The 21,297-nt window shown below is 39.5% G+C and overlaps 1 protein-coding gene across 1 annotated transcript in view; it reads right to left on the bottom strand.

Moving 5' to 3' along the window:
* Positions 1–8,848: 8,848 nt before the first annotated feature.
* Positions 8,849–21,297, bottom strand: part of ints3 (integrator complex subunit 3) — a 163,486-nt gene continuing 151,037 nt past the window's right edge. Inside the window, exons 29-30 of the mRNA XM_051922213.1 lie at positions 17,772–17,928; positions 8,849–10,313 (exon numbers count right to left, since the gene is read on the bottom strand). Coding sequence (XP_051778173.1) covers positions 10,236–10,313; positions 17,772–17,928 — 235 coding nt within the window. The 3' untranslated portion in view covers positions 8,849–10,235. The remainder of the gene's footprint in view (positions 10,314–17,771; positions 17,929–21,297) is intronic.

Below are 21,297 nucleotides of genomic sequence, written 5' to 3'. Positions count from 1 at the left end.
CCTTGCAGTCTTCCTTTTTCAAATTCCACCATTTGATCCTTGGCTCTGCCCTCACTCTCTTCCTCTTCTTGATCTCCAACGTCATCCTACAGTCCACCATCCTATGCTGCTTAACTACACTAAGCGGCTAGCAAGGAAGTGGCGATGCAAGCCTTCAGTGCCTTCTGTGATCCTGGGAAATGTGAACTCACTACCAAATAAGATTGACGAACTGGCTGCGTTGCTGAAAAAATGTCAGGTCAGTTTGTAGTGTTTTAGGAAATGTGGCTAACAACTAGCATCCCAGATGCTAACGTGGAGCTACCCGGGTTTAGCAGAGTTAGAGCGGACAGAGACGCAAATACCTGCGGGAAGCGGAAAGGAGGAGGACTCGCTCTCTATGTGAACACAAGGTGGTGCAACCCTGGACATGTAAACATCAAAATCTCCACTTGCTGCAGGGACATCGAACTGTTGGCCGTAAGTCTGCGTCCCTATTACTTGCCCAGAGAGTTTGGACATGTCATTGTTGTTATTGTTTACATTCCTTCTCGCGCAGACATGGAGATAGTGGGTGACATCATCCACTCCGCTGTTGCTAAACTACAAACGCAGCACCCTGAGGCGCTTGTGCTGATCTCTGGAGATTTTAACCATGTGACGCTGGACAAAACATTACCTGCCTTCTCCCAGTATGTGGATTGTAACACCTGGGGAAATAGGATTATTGACCTACTGTATGCAAATGTTAAGGACGCATACAGCACCACCCTGCTGCCTGCGCTTAGGAAAGCAGATCATAACCTGGTTCTGCTTCAGCCTCACTACAAACCAAGAGTGAGGGAGCTACCTACAACCACACACTCATTCAGTCCCCTGAGGCAGAGCAGGTTCTGAGAGACTGCTTTGGAACTACGGACTGGGATATCCTGCAGGGGTCACATAGTGAGAACATTGAGGAGGTTGTTGACTGCACTACTGACTACATCAACTTCTTTATAGACATTATAGTTCCAGTAAGAACAGTATGCTGCTATGCTAACAACAAGCCATGGATTACAAACGACATCAAGGGCCATTTGAACCAGAAGAAAAGGGCTTTTAAAGGCGGTAATCATGCAGAAGGAACTCTGAGTCCAGCTCAGGGCGGCGAAGGAGCAGTACAGGAGAAAACTGGAGCAGAAGTTACAGAATAACAGCATGAAGGAAATGTGGGATGGAATGAAGATCATCACTGGCTGCAGCTTGAAGCAGGGTGCCACCATCGAGAGAGACATGGAAAGAGCAAACCAGATGAACAACTTTCTTAGCAGGTTTGACCAACCTAACCCACTCTCACTTTCACCTCAGAGTACTGCATCCTCCACCCATCCTTCTGCTGATACCAGCATATGAGAGAATTTTCTCCACCCACAATTACAGCAGCCCAGGTAAGCAAAGAGCTGAGGAGACTTTCTGCCAGCAAATCAGTGGGTCCAGATGGAGTATCGCCACGACTGTTGAAGGCCTGTACGTTGGAGCTGGGGAGTCCTCTACAGGACATCTTCAGCCTGAGCCTGGAATAGGGGAGAGTCCTGAGGCTTTGGAAAACATCTTGCTTAACCCCAGTCCCAAATGTATCACATCCTGGTGAGCTGAATGACTTCAGGCCTGTCGCCCTTACGTCACATGTGATGAAGACAATGGAGCGGCTGCTGCTTCACCACTTGAGGCCACAGGTCCGCCATGCCCTCAACTGATCCCTCTCCCACTTGGACAGAGGCAGTGGTGCTGTAAGAATTATGTTTCTGGGCTTCCCTAGTGCCTTCAATACCATCCAACCTCTGCTCCTTAGGGACAAGCTGACAGAGATGGGAGTAGATTCATACCTGGTGGCATGGATCGTGGACTATCTTACAGACAGACCTCAGTTTGTGCGTCTCGGGAACTGCAGGTCTGACATTGTGGTCAGCAGCACAGGAGTGCCGCAGGGGACTGAACTTTCTCCAGTCCTGTTCAGCCTATATACATCAGACTTCCAATACAACTCGGAGTCCTGCCACGTGCAAAAGTTCGCTGACGACACTGCTATTGTAGGCTGCATCGGGAGTGGCCAGGAAGAGGAGTATAGGGACCTAATCAAGGACTTTGTTAAATGGTGCGATTCAAACCACCTACACCTGAACACCAGCAAAACCAAGGAGCTAGTGGTGGATTTTAGTAGACCCAGGACCCCGTGATCATCAGAGGTGACTGTGTGCAGAGGGTACAGACCTATAAATACCTGGGAGTGCAGCTCGATGATAAACTGGACTGGACTGCCAATACTGATGCTGTGTGCAAGAGAGGACAGAGCCGACTATACTTCCTTAGAAGGCTGGCATCTTTCAACATCTGCAATAAGATGCTGCAGATGTTCTATCAGTTGTGGCAAGTGCCCTCTTCTATGCGGTGGTGTGCTGGGGAGGCAGCATAAAGAAGGTGAGGAAGGAAGGCTCTATTGTAGGCAAGGCGAAGGACAGTTTAATATCCGTGGCAGAGCGACGGGCGCTGAACAGGCTCCTGTCAATCATGGAGAATCCACTGCATCCACTAAACTGTATCATCTCCAGACAGAGGAGCAGCTTCAGCGACAGACTGCTGTCACTTTCCTGCTCCACTGACAGGCTGAGGAGATCGTTCCTCCCCCACACTATGTGACTCTTCAGTTCCACCCTTTGCAGTTTTTAACTTGCACTGTGTTTTTATCACTCTTTAATTAATATTGTTTTTATCAGTATGCTGCTGCTGGAGTATGTGAATTTCCCCTTGGGGATTAATAAAGTATCTATCTATCTATCTTTTCCCCTGCCACCACTTTGCAGTCTTCAATCTCCTTCAGATTGACTCTTCTGCATAGGATGTAATATACCTGTGTGCATCTTCCTCCACTCTTGTACGTAACCCTATGTTCCTCTCTCTTCTTAAAATTATGTATTCACCACAGCCATGTCAATCCTTTTGACAAAATCCACTATCCTCTGGCCTTCTTCATTCCTCTCCTTGACACCATACCTACCCATCACCTCCTCGTCGCCTCTGTTCCCTTCACCAACATGTCAATTGAAATCCGCTCCGATCACCACTTTCTGTCCCTTGGGTACACTGTTCATCACTTCATCCAACTCACTCCAAAAATCTTCTTTCTCATCCATTGCACACCCAACTTGTGGGCCATATGCACTAATAACATTCATCATCAAACCTCCAATATCCAAGCTTCATAATCATTACTCTGTCTGACACTCTTTTCACCTCCAAAACACTCTTGACATACTGTTCCTTCAGAATAACTCCTACCCCATTTCCCCTCCCATCCACACCACGATAGAACAATTTGAATCCACCTCCAATCCCCCTGGCCTTACTCCCCTTCCATCTGGTCTTTTGCACGCACAATATATCAACCTTCCTTCTCTCCATCATATCTGCTAACTCTCTCTCCTTACCAGTCATACTGCCAACATTCAAAGTTCCTATCCTTAGATCCACTCTCTTTACCTTTCTCCTCTCCTCCTGCCTCCGGACACGTCTCCCTCCTCTTCTTCTCCTTCTTCGGCCAACAGTAGCCCAATTTCCACCAGCACCCTGTTGACTAACAGTACTGGTGGTGGTCGTTGTTAACCTGGGGCTGGACCGATCCGGTATAGAAATTTGTATTATTGTCCACATATTAATTTGGCAAAATTTTACACCGGATGCCCTTCCTGATGTAACCCTCCCCATTTATCCAGGCTTGGGACCGGCGCAAAGAAACACACTGGTTTGTGCATCCCTGGTGGCTGGGTTTCAGACCCACTAAATTAGTCAATAATGGAGAGATAGAATAGGAAAATTAGGATGGGTATAAAAGAAAAGTAAAAAAAAAATACTTTATCCACATGTAACTGCTTAGTTTTTATTAAAATACTAGGGGGCTTTGCCTCCAGCTTGCTTCGCTTGACAACCCCCCCTTCCCCCAACCAGCGCTATGTATCGTTGTGAAGAGAGTGTCTGAACACACCCGAAGCAGATGCGGCCACTCCTCCGAAACCCCTCTTAAATGGTGATACAATGGGAAACAAGCAACAGTTGTTTTTTTTAACCTCCTCTTTGCTCGATCAGCTATTTGCTTGCTGCATCTTGCATGGTGCTTTGAACGTTTAAAAACCTGTATAGCACCTCAATATTCAATCTCTTTTTAGCTGTTCCGTTTTTTCACCGAGTAATATTTTCAGTTTGTTTGTGCTAATGCGATCTTTACTCTTGTTTTTTGAGACTTTCGAATTTTCCTACTCCATTATCTCTAACCTGCTCTGAATGTGTATCACGGGACTTGCTTCCAAAGGTTGTAAGTATGACGTGACTTGTACATGTCACTGGAAGTGAAAGTGTCTCTCTCTGTCTCTCTTCAAAAGATCACGTCTCGTCGCAGGAAAAAAATCTTGTATCACTGCATACTTTATAATAGAGAGATATTGACACAATTATTTTTGTAATTTCTTCATTGACCCCCAAGACACAGAAACTGGGAAATAACAGCTCACTTAATTAGGGCTAGGAGTCCAGTTGGGTTGGAACAAAAGCTTGCAGCCCCAGGGGGTCCCCAGAACCGAGTTTGAGATCCACTGGCATAGAGCCACAGAAAGTGTGGGAGACTGAGGAGAGACTACAGAGCAAGCATAACAGCAAGGTGTGTCTGAATATTCAAGCACAGAGAGACAGAAGGGAAAAGGATGTTAGCCACAGGATGTACAAACCTCATGTTGGCACTAAGGGGATATTCCTTGCAGAAGCAGACACCAAACTACCTCCCTGAAGAACAGCATGATATCCTGAGGGTCTGTCAAGATGCCATAAAACCTCCACACTTAATCGAAAGCTCCTAGCTGGAAAAGTGGGGGCCATGTTTTCCCTTTAAAGGCGAGTCTGGTCAACACTGACAAGAAGCTAGTAGTTTCTGCCCAGTCTGTCAGACACCAGTACAAGGGATGAGTGGGACTTGTGTTTCTAGGCCTACACCACACTCATATAGAAAAGAGAGAGAGGGGAGGTTGGGAGCATACGCTATTATCGTGTTGCCGCACCCACCAGACAGTGAACCACCTTGATTGGGACCCGAGTACAGCAGGTGATACCTCAGTTCCACACTGGAACAATGTGAGGTTTTTCTTTTTGTTTTTAATACAATGGCTGGAGTGACAATCCTGCCACCAACCCCCAAGTTTTCCCTGTAAGTTGGAGGACCTGCTTGCAGAGCTGGATGCAGATTACCCGGAACGGAGCAATTGAAGCTTAAGGGCCTTGCTCGAAGGCCCAACGGAGTAGTCACTTCTGGCATTTATGGGATTCGAACCGACAACCTTCTGAACCCAAACCTCAGAGTCATCACTCTTCCCCATTGAGAAGAGGGGGGCTGCTAAAGGGAAGTGTAGTGTACTGCCCCACTAATCACTTCCCTGATCTTGGATTTACATTTAAACAGCACTGGAGGCTCAAGGCATATTAAAAGGAGAGACTGGGGTATAGATCAACTGTTAGGCAAAGATGAAGCCAAGACACATGAGATTTGGGTAGATGGGCAAGTCAGCCAAGCAAACAGTTAAAGGTTTAAGCCTGCACAGCAAAATCCTAGAATGATAAGGACAAGATTTTTTTGTTTTGTCTGATCCCTGTGAATTAAAATTGCCCCCTACTAATATCTACTGTACTTGTTTCCTCTGATGAGACGACTTACAACCATAATGCCAAAATTACATAAAGCTGTCTGCAACAACAGATACAATCTCAAATGAGATTCCATTTCATTTATAAGCTTACCTTTCAGCACCAATCATATGCTACTGTTGAATCTATGACCTGTAGTAATTGTCATAAAAATTGCAATTCAGAAGTGGTAAGGGATCATGCAAGAGCTTAAACAGAATTTTTTTGATACAGACCAGTAATACAAACCCACCTACTACCGACTCTCAGTTTAGATTTGTTTTTGATCCTCATTTCAGCAGTTCCCAATCCCAGTTTGAAGCAATTTAATTTAATCTAAAGAAAAGAAGCTGGAAAATATGAGATATGATTAAAGCAAACATGGCCATGCACAGAGAAGCCAAAGAGGTTGTAAACTAACATGATATCAATTAATCAGCATTAGGATGTCTCAAGAGGAGTTGTGGTATTGTATGAGGAAGTCGGGAGTGGCAGAGAAGTACGTAAGAGTTGTACAGGATTTGTACGAGGGAAGTGTGACAGTGGTGAGGTCTGTGGTAGGAGTGACGGATGCATTCAAGGTGGAAGTGGGATTACATCAGGGATCGGCTCTGGGTCCTTTCTTATTTGCAATGGTGATGGACAGGTTGACAGACGAGATTAGATAGGAGTCCCCATGGACTATGATGTTTGCTGATGACATTGTGATCTGTAGCGATAGTAGGGAGCAGGTTGAGGAGACTCTGGAGAGGTGGAAATATGCTCTAGAGAGGAGCGTCAGTCAGAATGAAGGTCAGTAGGAACAAGACATAATACATGTGTGTGAATGGTGAGGATTCAGGGAATAGAGTTGGCAAAGATGGATGAGTTTAAATACTTGGGATCAACAGTACAGAGTAATGGGGATTGTGGAAGAGAGGTGAAAAAGAAAGTGCAGGCAGGTTGGACTGGGTGGAGAAGAGTGTCAGGAGAGATTTGTGACAGACGGGTATCAGCAAGAGTGAAAGGGAAGGTCTACAGGATGGTAGTTAGACCAGCTATGTTATATGGGTTGGAGACGGTGGCATTGACCAGAAAGCAGGAGACAGAGCTGGAGGTGGCAGAGTTAAAGATGCTAAGATTTACATTGGGTGTGACAAGGATGGATAGGTATAGGAACAAGTACATCATAGGGTCAGCTCAGGTTGGACAGTTTGGAGACAAAGTCAGAGAGGAGAGATTGCGTTGGTTTGGACATGTGCAGAGAAGACATGCTGGGTATATTGGGAAAGGGATGCTAGGGATGGAGCTGCCAGGCAAGAGGAAAAGAGGAAGACTTAAGAGAAGGTTTATGGATCTGGTGAGAGGACATGCTGGTGATGGGTGTAACAGAGCAAGATGTGGAGTGACAGGAAGTTAAGGAAAAAGATGATCTACTGTGGCAACTCCTAATGGGAACAGCCGAGAAAAGAAGAAGAAAAGCTTACATATACCATAGCAATGAAACTATGAGTGTCTCAAACTCTGTAGATTTTTGTAACTTTCTTTCATGTGAAAGTCAATCAAGCCATCATGAAAGTAAAAAAAAAAAAGTCTTGGATTCCATTGTAGTAGTAGTCATAATGTCATAGAGTTCAATGAAATCATTACTTACATATCTAAGGAATAGTTTTAAGATTATTAGTTTCCCCAGGATTGGTTGACCAACATAGATCACTCCAAGGGCAAGGCATGTGATTGTCACAAAAGAACTTCTAAGCAACTGAAAGCCTCTCTCTCACGTTGGTTAATGCTCATCATCAGGAGCACACTGAAAAACAGTGGTGTGCATGGCAGGGCTGCAAGAAGAAAGCCACTGCTTTCCAAAAAAAAACGAAAAAAAAAAAAAACAAAACAATGCTTCCCGTCTACAGTTTGCCGAAGAGCATGAGTGATGTTTTATGGACAGATGAGTTCAAAATAAAAAATTTTTGGTTCACATGAGAAACGTTATGTTTAGAGAAAGAAAAACATTGCACATTGTTTTGCTGCGTCTGGACCAGGACAGCTTGCCATTGTGGACGGGAAAATGAGTTCTAAAGGAAAATGTCAGGACATCTGTCCATGGACTACATCGGATCATGCGGCAAGACAATGCCCCCAAGCACACATGTCGTTCTATCAAAGAGTGGCTGAAGAAGAATAAGATAATTGCCAAGTCAAAGTCCTGACCTTAACCCAATGGAAATATTGTGGAAGGACCTGAAGTGTGCAATTCATTTGTGGAAACCCAGCAACATCCCTGAGTTGAGGCAATTCTGTATGGAGGAATGGGCTAGAATTCTTCCAAGCCAATGTACAGGCCAGATCAAGACCTGGAAATGTTTAGCTGCAGATATTGCTGCAAAAGGGGAGAACACACACCAAGTACTAAAAGCAAAGGTTCACATACTTTTGCCACTCATTGATATTTAATACTGAGTGCTTTTCCTCAATAAATAAATAAGTATATTTTGATATAGTTTTGTTCAGCTGGGTTCTCCATATCTACTTTTAGGATGGTGGATGATGTTTTATGTATGCAGGGATATAGACAATTCTGAAGGGTTCACTAATTTGAAGCACCACTGTATAACATTTAACACAAGTCAGCTTACCTGATGTAGCAAATCTGGATAAGTCTATGGAATCTGGAAGATCTACTCATATTGCAATTTAACCATTGTATTTGTTAACAATGTATCCATCAGATTTATAAATGAGTACCAGGTATCACCTTTAAAAGTTGGAAATAACAGTAAAAACTAAACAATGAACACCATCAAAATGTTGTATATAAATGTTTCAGCCTATCTTCATCACTTTCTCATATGACAATTTAAAATGTCTGTGGGTATTACAAAGTGCTGTTCAAGGAATGCTTAAAAAAACAGTGAGATACTGCCACTTGCTGGATATCAGAGGTAGTATTTCTATTGAAAAATAAAATGCTAGTTAGAACAGGATAATGCAGACAGATGACTGTAATGGCTACTTTCATTTTTTTCATTAATCCCACTACATTTTTGGCATTAATCTTTAGCTATACAGAGGTACACAGTAGAACATCGATCATCCTGGAAGTGTCAAGGATTCTACCATGAATCACCCTTACCTTTGAGGTGGAAGTTCAGTTAAAAACCTGTATGACCAAGACAAAACAAAAATGTGCAGCAAAACACTATTTTCTTTGTTTTATTAAAAAAATACAAACAAGATTATCAGATTTAAGAGCTTTCACTAAAACCAAGGCTGTGATATCTGTATGGGGGTCTCCTGGTAATTATAAAGTGTAATATCTTCTGCCAAGATCTCAAAGACATACATATCATGTCTGACATTACCAAAGAGGTTAAGTTTGCTTTTGTGAAGAGTTTACTCTCAAGATGGCGTATGTTGTTCTAGGCAGCTTTCTTAAAGTGATTAATCTTAATATGGGTTATACAGAATGGGTTTCACTAAACACTTAACATACTATGTTAAAGGACTGAGGAGCTTGTGGGTAGGGAGAGTGCCAAGGATATCGACATTGTCATTTGGGGGGCATTCTGCAGAGCATGGCTACATTAGCCTGTTAAGCAAAGCATACTGGGCGCTATAATTCATCATTATTAAAAGGAACCTAAGCCATATCTCTCATTTTCGGATACTGAGGGATGACAAATGTTAACTGTTGTGAACATGAACATTTACAGAATATAGAAATCGAGTGGTGAAGGCAAAGGTGAGAAAGGCAAAAGAATAAACCCAACTAAAAACCATATCTTGCCCAAGTGTTAATAAAGTTGTCCCTTCATCCCTGAGTATGGGATTGTAGATTAAATGTAGAAACAATCATTTCACTTCCCCAACTGTTATAAAAAGTGAGGATTCAGTTGCTGTTGCTACCCAAAGACAATTGTAAAAGTATACAGATCCATATTAATAACTTTTTCACAAATGAAAATGGGCCAGTGCATACAGTGGCTTTGAATAAAAGTTTATAGTTCTTTCCATGGACCAACAACTCAATGTTTGCCTCCACTTTTTGTCTACTGACACTTTCATATGGCTGACCATTTTACCATAAAAGTCCCAAAAATAAAAGGTCCTTTACACATGGGACTTGACTGAAACCATCAGCCTCACAACATCACAGCTAATAGGATTGGTAGAAAAGTTAGAGTGCTTTACAAAACTTAATTCCATTGGTTTAGAAATCTTGCCATTGGCCTCCATAATCTTCCTTTTGCCAAATGAGGGTGGAAAAAGAACAGCTTTCAGACTCAAAGCTGCAAACTAATGTTGGTCTAGTCTTGCAGGCAAAGAGGAAATTGTCAAGAAAGAGTCACAAAAGCCCCAAATGGTTCTAGACACACAAAATCAAGTGGATGGCTAACTGTGTTAGACAGGGCCACTCCATCAGCAAAGCAGATCAAAATGAAAGGCTGAGCTGGGATCTCCATTGATCATTCTGTAAGACAGATGGAACAGTCAAGTACTTAGCAGCAGTAGACGCACTTGGACCGTCTTCTTGGCTGTTAGGTGAAGTAAGAAGTAAACAGTGAGGTAAGACTTCAGTCACTGTCTGATCCTACAGCTGAAGAACCTTTTCTTTTTCTCTTTGGAGCTTTAGGCTTGGTATCTTCCTCCTCCTACAGGGGAAAACAGAAAGAATATGAATACAGGGTTGTGGCAAACTATCACACATTAGTAGAAAAAAGGAATGATCACTTAAAGTACAGTTGGGTCTGCGGATAATGTAGTCTCGACTCAAGGAGGTTTTGAACATATGATGTTTGTGGACTTAGTTAACCGATTTAAAAGTTGGAACATTTTACATTTTTTTGTTACTGTTCATTTTTGTTTATATAATAATTTTAGTGAGTCACTCAGAAAAGTAACAGTGATAACAGAATGCAATCACATCCATTAGTAGACATACCATACATGCTTTTTAATAGTATTTTATAATATTATGCAGTTAAAAACACAGCCCAAACAGACTTACGGTGGGTCAAAAACTTTAACAGACAAAGAAAATAAACTTGTTTTGATGTAGATAAATCTGCAGCAACCATTAATAACAGTGACATATACAGTTAGGTCCATAAATATTTGGACAGAGACAACTTTTTTCTAATTTTGGTTCTGTACATTACAACAATGAATTTTAAATGAAACAACTCAGATGCAGTTGAAGTGCAGACTTTCAGCTTTAATTCAGTGGGGTGAACAAAACGATTGCATAAAAATGTGAGGCAACTAAAGCATTTTTTGAACACAATCCCTTCATTTCAGGGGCTCAAAAGTAATTAGACAATTGATTCAAAGGCTATTTCATGGGCAGGTGTGGGCAAGTCCGTCGTTATGTCATTATCAATTAAGCAGATAAAAGGCCTGGAGTTGATTTGAGGTGTGGTGCTTGCATGTGGAAGATTTTGCTGTGAACAGACAACATGCGGTCAAAGGAGCTCTCCATGCAGGTGAAAGAAACCATCCTTAAGATGCGAAAACAGAAAAAACCCATCCGAGAAATTGCTACAATATTACGAGTGGCAAAATCTACAGTTTGGTACATCCTGAGAAAGAAAGCAAACACTGGTGAACTCAGCAACACAGAAAGACCTGGACGTCCACGGAAGACAACAGTGGTGGATGATCGCAGAATCGTTTCCATGGTGAAGAGAAACCCCTTCACAACAGCCAACCAAGTGAACAATACTCTCCAGGGGGTAGGTGTATCGATATCCAAGTCTACCATAAAGAGAAGACTGCATGAAAGTAAATAGAGAGGGTGCACTGCAAGGTGCAAGCCACTCATAAGCCTCAAAAATAGAAAGGCTAGATTGGACTTTGCTAAAGAACATCTAAAAAAGCCAACACAGTTCTGGAAAAACATTCTTTGGACAGATGAAACCAAGATCAACCTCTACCAGAATGATGGCAAGAAAAAAGTATGGAGAAGGCGTGGAACAGCTCATTATCCAAAGCATACCACATCATCTGTAAAACACGGTGGAGGCAGTGTGATGGCTTGGGCGTGCATGGCTGCCAGTGGCACTGGGACACTAGTGTTTATTGATGATGTGACACAGGACAGAAGCAGCCGAATGAATTCTGAGGTGTTCAGAGACATACTGTCTGCTCAAATCCAGCTAAATGCAGTCAAATTGATTGGGCGGCATTTCATGATACAGATGGACAATGACCCAAAACATACAGCCAAAGCAACCCAGGAGTTTATTAAAGCAAAGAAGTGGAAAATTCTTGTCAGTCACCTGATCTTAACCCAATTGAGAATGCATTTCACTTGTTGAAGACTAAACTTTGTACAGAAAGGCCCACAAACAAACAACAACTGAAAGCCGCTGCAGTAAAGGCCTGGCAGAGCATTAGAAAGGAGGAAACCCAGCATCTGGTGATGTCCATGAGTTCAAGACTTCAGGCTGTCATTGCCAGCAAAGGGTTTTCAACCAAGTATTAGAAATTAACATTTTATTTCCAGTTATTTCATTTGTCCAATTACTTTTGAGCCCCTGAAATGAAGGGATTGTGTTAAAAAATGCTTTAGTTGTCTCACATTTTTATGCAATCGTTTTGTTCACCCCACTGAATTAAAGCTGAAAGTCTGCACTTCAACTGCATCTGAGTGGTTTCATTTAAAAGTCATTGTGGTAATGTACAGAACCAAAATTAGAAAAAAGTTGTGTCTGTCCAAATATTTATGGACCAAACTGTAATACTGTGTGGTATGTGCTTTGTCACCATTTTCAATCATTTTGTATGCTTTAAATTTTCACTTGTCATCAAATGTACAGTCACGTGAAAAAGAAAGTCCACCCTCTTACAGTTCTATGGTTTTACATATCAGGACATAATAAAAAAAAATCTGGTCTTTTCCAGGTTCAAAAATCATTTAAATCTAACCTCAGGTGTAAAACACCACATGACGGATTCCACCGTGTCATTATTTATTTAACAAAAATGAAGCCAAAATGGAGAAGATGTGTGTGAAAATCTAAGTACACCCCATGATTCAACAAGCTTGTAGAACCACCTTTAGCAGCAATAACTTGAAGTAATCGTTTTCTGTTTGGCTTTATCAGTCACTCACATTGTTACTGAGGAATGTTGGCCTGCTCTTCTTTACAATGTTGCTTCATTTCATTGATTTTTGCGGACATTCATTTCTGCACAGCTCTCTTAAGGTCACTCCACAGCATTTCAATTGGATTGAGGTCAGGACTTTGACTGGACCATTGCAACACCTTGATTATTTTCTTTTTCAGCCATTCTGTGGCAGATTTGTTGGTGTGCTTGGGACTACTGATCTGTTGCATGATCCAATTTCGGCCAAGCTTTAGCTGTCAGACAGATGGGTTCACATTTAACTCTAGAATACTTTGGTTTACAGTGGAGTTCATGGACGACTCAATGACTACAAGGTGCTCAGATCCTACAGTTGCAAAACAAGCCCAAATCATCACCCCTACACCACCATGCTTGACTGTTGGTATGAGGCATTTGTGTTGACATGCGTTGTTTGTTTTTTGCCAAACGTGGCACTGTTTATTATGGCCAAGCATCTCCACTTTGGTCTTGCCTGTCCAAAGGGCATTGTTAGAGAAGTCCTGCGATTTGTTTAGATGCAACTTTGCAAACCTAAGCATTATTGCCATGTTCTATTTAGAGAGAAGAGGCTTTCTCCTGGCATCACTTCCAAACATGCCATACTCACTCAAGTCTTTTTCTAATTGTACTATCATGAACTTTAACATTAAACATGCTAAGTGAGGCCTATAGCGTCTGAGATGTAGCTCTTGTGTTTTTTTACAGTTTCTTGGAGTATTACCTGGTCTGATCTTGGGGTGAATTTGCTGGGAAGTCCACTCTTGGGAAGATTGGCAACTGTCTGGAAAATTTTCTACTTGCGAGTAATCTTTCTCACTGTAGAATGATGGACTTCAAATAGTTTGGAAATGGTCTTATAACCCTTCCCAGATTGATGGGCAGCAAAAATTGCTTCTCTGAGATCACTTTTGATCATTCTGATGCCTTTCTTCCTTGGCATTGTGTTATCACACACATGAATGCTCCAGACCAGCAAACTGCCAAAACGTCTACTTTTATAGAGGTGGTCACACTTGCTGATGATCAATTAATCAAGTGTGTTTCATTAGCAGCACCTGGCTGCTACCAACCCTCTGAAATCCTATGGAAGCAGTAAGTGTGTGCTTAATTTTTCACACTCTGCTTCTGCATTTTGGCTTAGTTTCTGTTAAATAAATAATGACATGGTGTAATATGTCATATGTTGTATTTCATCTGAAGTTGTATTTAACTAATTTTAAGACATTCTAAGGACCAATTCTATAGAATTGAAAGAGTGTGAACTTTCTTTTTCATATGACTGTTACTGGAACAGACTTGGAACAGATTCTGTCACAGGTAAGCAGTTAGACTGACAGTCAGCGTTTTAGCTGAGCAGTAGAAGCTGCTACTTGCAAATTCCAGCGTCTTAAGTAGGTATCCCAGCCATGGATTTTCTTGCCAATGGTTATTTCTTTTCCAGCTCCATGAGGTACTGTATCGTTATCAAAAATTACAGAATGTTTAAGCATAAAGCTGACATACTGTACACACCTAAGGTTAAATCTGCATTAGATTAAATTATTTTGTATCTTGTGATTTAAAGTAACATAATATTGATTCAATATTATTTTATTAATAAGTTTGAAACTTTATTGAGTAAACTTAGCAATTAAGTGTAATGGATTTTGTGCAGTTTTCCTATTAATATGAATTTTTCAGAGAAGGTTCTAAGTGCCCAAACACAATAAACAAGACTTGAACGCCAGCAAAAAATAACTTGTAACTCAAGTCCAAAATCTGTAAATGCAGGTTAGGTCCATATAACACTTCAATGTAATTTAAAACATTTTTAAACACATATAGTAATCCAGGTCAGTATTCTCAGTGTACTACTCTTGAAAACATGTAAAATGTGTTACTAAAGAACGCTACACAGAATATGAGAGAAGGTTATGATAGAAGAAGTTGTGCCTCAACTGTTTTATAAATAAATGCTCATCATATTTTCAAATTGGACATGTGTTCACTTTATGTACAATATGGTCTGTGTTACTGAAAACAAACCTTTACAATAAAACCACACTGTATGTGAAAGTTAAAAATGTGTTTATATGTGGAATTGCTTTAAACTGAACTTAACAGATCATTTTAATATTATTGTGACTTTTCACCATTAAAAAAAACCATAAGTTTACCCTTAAAAACGTAAAACATTTCCATTCTGACACAGACTGGCATAGCTTCCAGAATTAGCTTCACATGCCTTGTGACTGAGGCTGCTGAAATATGCTCCACTCCCCAGAGTCCCGCAACCTCCAGGATATTGTAAATTCAAACTGATACAAAAAACATGCTATTCTGAAATGGATTAACTGATTCCTGAAAGTAGATGGAAGGATAACTGGGAGGCACTCAGTTGCTCTCCTCTGCACAGCTTTAACAGCCATTATGTCTGTTTTATAGAGGACCAAAACTACACACAATACCTTAGATGTACAGTAGTCTCATTAGTGCATTATATACTCTGAGCATGATGCCCCTTGATTTATATTCAAGTTTATAAGACATAACCTAACATTTTATTTTTTTATCTTCATTTAATATTCCAATGATTCTTTTGTCAATAAATATGTCTAACTGCTGTCATACACATGCACATGGGAGGCAGCTAAAGGGCTCAATTAAATGTAATTACACGCTGGAGAAGGAGATGGCAGGGTTCTCAAACTTTTTCTCCCATTCCTCTGCAGACCAGCCGAAAGAAATACCACCTGTCTAAAGCCATTACTTCTGGATCCAGTTCCAGTTCCTATAACATCACTTCCAGCGACTCCCAGTCTGAAGTCCCTTCCAACGCCACCCATTCTGACATCATTTTTTCCAGTCTGCCTATAGAACCTCCATGTTCATTGTTACCCTCAGTTCTGTTTTGAAGTATACGAGGTGGCTAACCCAAACCTTTTTTCTGCCTTTGTGTCCTCTTTTTATCTCCACACTGACATATTAAATTAGTATTATACTGTATAAAATTAAAGGTAACATTGACGAGTATAAAAAATAGCTACCCAATGAGCTAGATCAACCAAGAAATCTGACATAGCGCCTAGTAAAAGTATTCAGTTCTTTAATCAAATCTCCAGTTTTACTGTGTAATAAACCATGAACTGAAGATTTGTTCTGTTATAGTATAGTAATATTTCAGAAAACTGACATCAAAATTTGTTGTTTTTTTCTTTTTGCAATATTGTGACATTATTTTTATGTTAGAAAAAATCTTGTGAATAAAAGGAAATATGCTGTATTCAGAATTGCATGTTATAAATCTTGACAGGTTAAAAAATAGTTGTGCCCAATGAGAACACATTTGCCTTACAAAAAGATAAACCTCACAGTTAAGGTATCATTATGCATGTTGGGAATTTGTACAATAACTGTGAAAAGGAAGACTGACCAGTATTCCAAAGAGGTCAGAGATAAAATATTTGACATGCATACATTAGGAAAAAGATAAAAGCAACATCCAAGTGTAATGATGTACTTTAGCTAAGTAAAACCAAATAGATGTTGCATAGAAAAGCTTTTTGATGATTATTTTATCTTCTACTCACTTAACTATTCACAGTAATAAGACAAAACCTTTACATGCTACTCTATGCCAGATGGATGCTGTTACCTTGTACACTAGGGAACACATGTGTTAACCTCCATACCAGGCAAAGAAAGAAATAGCAACCATTTTGGCTGGGATGAGCACCATTCGTACTGTACAATCATGTTGGCCTTCTGGCTGGGTAAGGGAGCACCATTAATCCAGATCGGGATGGCAGTTCATTTATGACATCAGTTACAATGGGTAATAATTTTTAGTACAATGTGACTCTCCTCTTTAGTCAAAAGTATTATGCCCCTGGCATGCTTTCATCATACGATCACAGCAAAGTATGTCTAATCTATTCATTATTAAATCCACATAGACAGGTTCAGGGTGCAAAAAGGTCAGAGCCTATTCTGGGAGCAAACAATCACACACTGACCATTTAAATTTCCCCCCTGTCTTTCCTAATAAAAGTATGGTATATGATTCAGATGGTATCTATGATCAAAACCACTAAATAATTAGTAAATACCCACATTTGACATGTACTGTATCTCTCTGCAACCTCCATGATATTATAAATCCAAACTGATACAAAAACACGCTTCCCTCAAGTGCAAATAAAAAATTTACTTGGAAAAAAATTCCTTAATTTAGCAAGAAGAAAGGGTTCACAGAAACCAACACTGCATAAGGCTCACAACCCCTTTCACCTACAAGCAACCTTAAAACACATTGTGTCTGCCTTAACACACACAAAGAATGTGCATTATGGCCACATAAAAAGAGGTTTCTAGTAAATAAAATGTAGAAGTATTATACATTCTGTAACTGAACTACTTTTTATTTAAAAAAAAATGTAAATGTGTTTCAGCTTCCTACTTATGTTAAGGCTTTGTAAAAACAAAAACTATACAATACAGTAAAAAAAACAAACACACGTATATACAGGTCAGAATAAACCTTCATTAGACCTGCTGGTGAAGCATTAGTTGAAAGAATCATCAATGTCCTTACATAACATTCTCAGAGGTTGAACCTTTTTGATTAAATTATGTATCTGTATTAAGTCCAAAAGGAATGTATTCTTTTGCATGCTTCACTTTTCTACTCCTGCTTTTAAAGGTTACTTTATAAATTGCTGTCAAAGATCTATAAGCCTTAAGCAAGAAGGATACTCTTTCACAAAATGGAAATAAAAATACTATACTTCTTAAAAGTGTAATCTTGTAGATCTGCCTGCTTTTAAAATAAAGTGTTAAAACAAGCTTCAGTTAGTTTAGTAGTAGATTGAAACACTCCTTAGAGAACTAGCATGAAGGGGGCTTATTGCAGGAGAAATACAAATATAATGTCTTTGTGAGTTTAATTTTATATTATGGGCCTGTTGGACCCTCAAGGGTACAGAAAAAAAAATACTCACTGAGGCACTGCTGGAGGCACTCTCTTCTTCATTGCTAGTGGGCTGAGCAACACCCTTTCGACTTCGAGGACTGCAAACAGTTGCTTTTCTTCTTGACTTTGGGGGCTTGGAAGACGAGTCTTCATATTCTTCAGCCAGAGAGAATAAATCACTGAACCTACAGGGAGAAACATAAACCTGTCTTCAAACTGGGTAGTTGAAGAGACAGCATTTGACAATTCCACCCCCAAGAGCCATTCTAGCCTTTAAAACTATGAAGTATATCAAAGCATATTTTCATCATCAAAGTCACAACTTTCTAACATACATAACTTAAACTGATTGAAAGAGTTTGGTAACATTTATAAAAGTCTTTAAACATTTTCCTAATTTTGTGTTTTTAAAAGAAGGCTTAACAGGTTAGGAACTGTGGATGGCAGGATGAGAAATGACTGTAGTAGTACACATAACCTGAAAAATAACCACAATTTAAATGTTTTAATCAAAATGGTTAAAAATGCAACTATTATATTTACATTAATAGAATAATAATAGCCAGAAATTACTAAAATTTGAAATGATTTTACTTAAGCTATACATTAGCAGGTAAAAATTAGTTTCTCAAGTGTAAAATGTCATGGATAGATGGGGTACCTTGACAGTCCAACTTCTACCTATAACACTGCTCCTGACAAATATAAAAATAGTTATAGCATTATTTTGCAAGGTTTTAATGTTTTCTATATTCTGTGGCAGGTAAATGTAAATAGGCTTTTTTTTTTTTTTTTAAGTAATTTTGTATACACAAGGATACATATCCTTTAATGTACGGCCAAACTTGGGAAACAGTTGTCTGGCAGCAGATGCCTGAATGACATGATATCATCACTACACCCAGTTAAATGTTTTGCTTCAGGTTGACTTATAGCAAAGGAACGCACAGTGAGGAAAAATAATGTCAATGCTTAAATTATGTTTGTTTATATTTATATTCATATTATGTTTTGTTTATATGATCACTGTATCATCCACTAAGCAGCAGTAAATATAGAGGAAGAAAAAAAAAACTATGACTAGTTGGCAAAGAGTGGGACTGTTTATTCATATCAACTGTCAGAATATGACCAAGCAAGCACTGAATCAGTAAAGGCTGAAAATAAAAGCCTTTTCTACACACAGATGGTTTGTAATTGTCAGATTAACTAAGCCAGGAATTTGGGGAGATGTACATTTCAAAAATATCACAACAGCATGGCACTTTCCAATATCGACAGTGTTTATACATGTCAGTGGTAACAATTCTGTTCTTAGGTATTATCCAGGATATCTGTTTGTAATAACAGAATTTTGAAACTTTCAGCAGCCCAGGAGCAGACTCATTGCTGAGAAGGATCAAGATGTTGCAGACACTCTTAAAGACCAATGAAACAACAGACCAGGGCACTCAATTCTAGCCTCTCTGCTCGCCAGTACCCAGAAAGCACCATTTCCACTTTCACAATCAAATTAATGCCAAAATTACTTTTGTCAATATCACTAAAAAAGTTTGTTTCTGTTGATCTGAGTGCCCTTCTTTCAAAACTGAATTGAATGTATAAGCAAGGCATAACATGAGGTTACTGCTATACATTACCTGTTACATTATCAAACCTCTCAAGTCATTCACTTGTGTAATACTTCCAAGTGCAAATCCACCAAGCTAATTTCTAAACACAGGTTTACCTACACTAATGTGGGTTACATTTTGTACAATTTTGAAAGACTTCTGATACTTCACAAGTAATACAATGCATACTGCTAAGAAAGAGCTATTTGAGCACAACAGGTTTGAAATGATTAGTTGCTATTATTACATTAATATTTTTGATAAATATACGGTATGCTATTATACTTCAGTTTCAACAGTCTTTTCCATTTTATTTTGGATTATACAATTTCATTTTAAGCGAGAAAATCTATATATATCCATAATATTTATTATGTTTGTTTAAGCAAAGTTCATATCCTGAATAGGGACTGAACCCCAGATTCCAATGCCAGTCACACATTGAAACCATTACTCCAAGGCACCACTTTGTTGAAAAGGCCAGGCAAAATACACTGTTTAAAAAATTAAGGGAACACTTAGGCCTCTGGCAGTGCCCTTAATGTTCCTTCTCACACAAAGGAGCAGATACCGGTCCTGCTGCTGGGTTCATGTCCTTCTACTGCCCTATCCAGCTCTCCTTGAGTAATGACCCGTCTCCTGGTATCTCCTCCATGGTCTTGAGATTGATCTGGGAGACACAGCAAACCTTTTAGTGACAGCATGAATGTACATGCCATCCTGAAGGAGCTGGACTACCTGTGTAACCTGAATTGACTGCAGGTACTGCCTCATACTACCAGGAGTTACAAGGACACTAACAAAACACAAAACTTGAGAAGAATCAGCCAGGAAGAATAAGGAGAGTGCAACTGTCTGCAGCCACCACCTGTTTTCTCTTTTTTGGGGGTTGTCTTGCTGTTGCCTCTCTGGTGAACCTGTTGTCACTTTCATCATTCATTCAACACTGAATAAGAGTCCTTTCATTTTTTTGAGCAGTATATTTCTAACTAATTACAAGTGAATGAGTCAAATGCATATGTCACCAAATAAAGTGCACTATACATACTTATGACTGATAATGTGCATCTTAGGGTCATTAGCCTCTCTAAAATTGGTATAGCATTGCCATTACTGAAGGAACAGAAGTGACAGAATTCATTATCGTATTTAGTATATCATTTTTTGCTGCTAGGCTATGACAAATGTGTTCTAAAATGTTTTAGGCAAGAAAGACAGATTTGAAGGAAGGTAGTTATTTAAGTTAAGGATGACAGCTGTTTCAAGATAAGGTAGTTCTACTCACTAATCATGGTGCAGTAGAGTGTCAATGTATTGTATGTTCATTAGCAAATATAGGTATCATTTTCACTGTGCTCTATACATAAGACCATAATGTCCCTATTAATTTAAATAATATACTGATGTACTTAAATCAATAGCAATTTTAATTTCTTCAGACTGACAAATTTATATTATATATAAAAGTATGTATTATTTTATTGATATAATGAGCTGTAGTATTCACAGAAAACTTTGAATCATAAAAAGTTTTTATTAGCATAAGAAACATTACACAGTCAGTATGGGTATGGTTAAACTTTCAAGAAATAACCAAAGTAACAAGGGGGACCCAAATATTTCCGGAATTATTAAAAAAAAAAAAAACAACAAAAAAAAAACTATATTATAAAACTTACTGCAACAAACTTCTGCAAGTGCTTCTCTTATTCCAGGTAACATTTCCTTTATACATTTTTTGTTACCATATCTACAACCTATGGTGATTTCCTGTATTTCTTCCCTTCACTCTCAATTTTAACAAAAAAAAAAAAAAAAACTCACAGGGAGCAAGTCATGGTGAATACAGGGGGTTTGAAGTAACAACCATAATGTTTATGATCAAAAACATTTTGATAATCCAATGTGTGCAACTTCTCTGAACAAATTATTTCCTGATGC

Source organism: Erpetoichthys calabaricus, chromosome 2 (assembly GCF_900747795.2).
Source record: "Erpetoichthys calabaricus chromosome 2, fErpCal1.3, whole genome shotgun sequence".
Lineage (NCBI taxonomy): Eukaryota > Metazoa > Chordata > Cladistia > Polypteriformes > Polypteridae > Erpetoichthys > Erpetoichthys calabaricus.
This window is presented reverse-complemented; position numbering and strand designations above follow the sequence as displayed.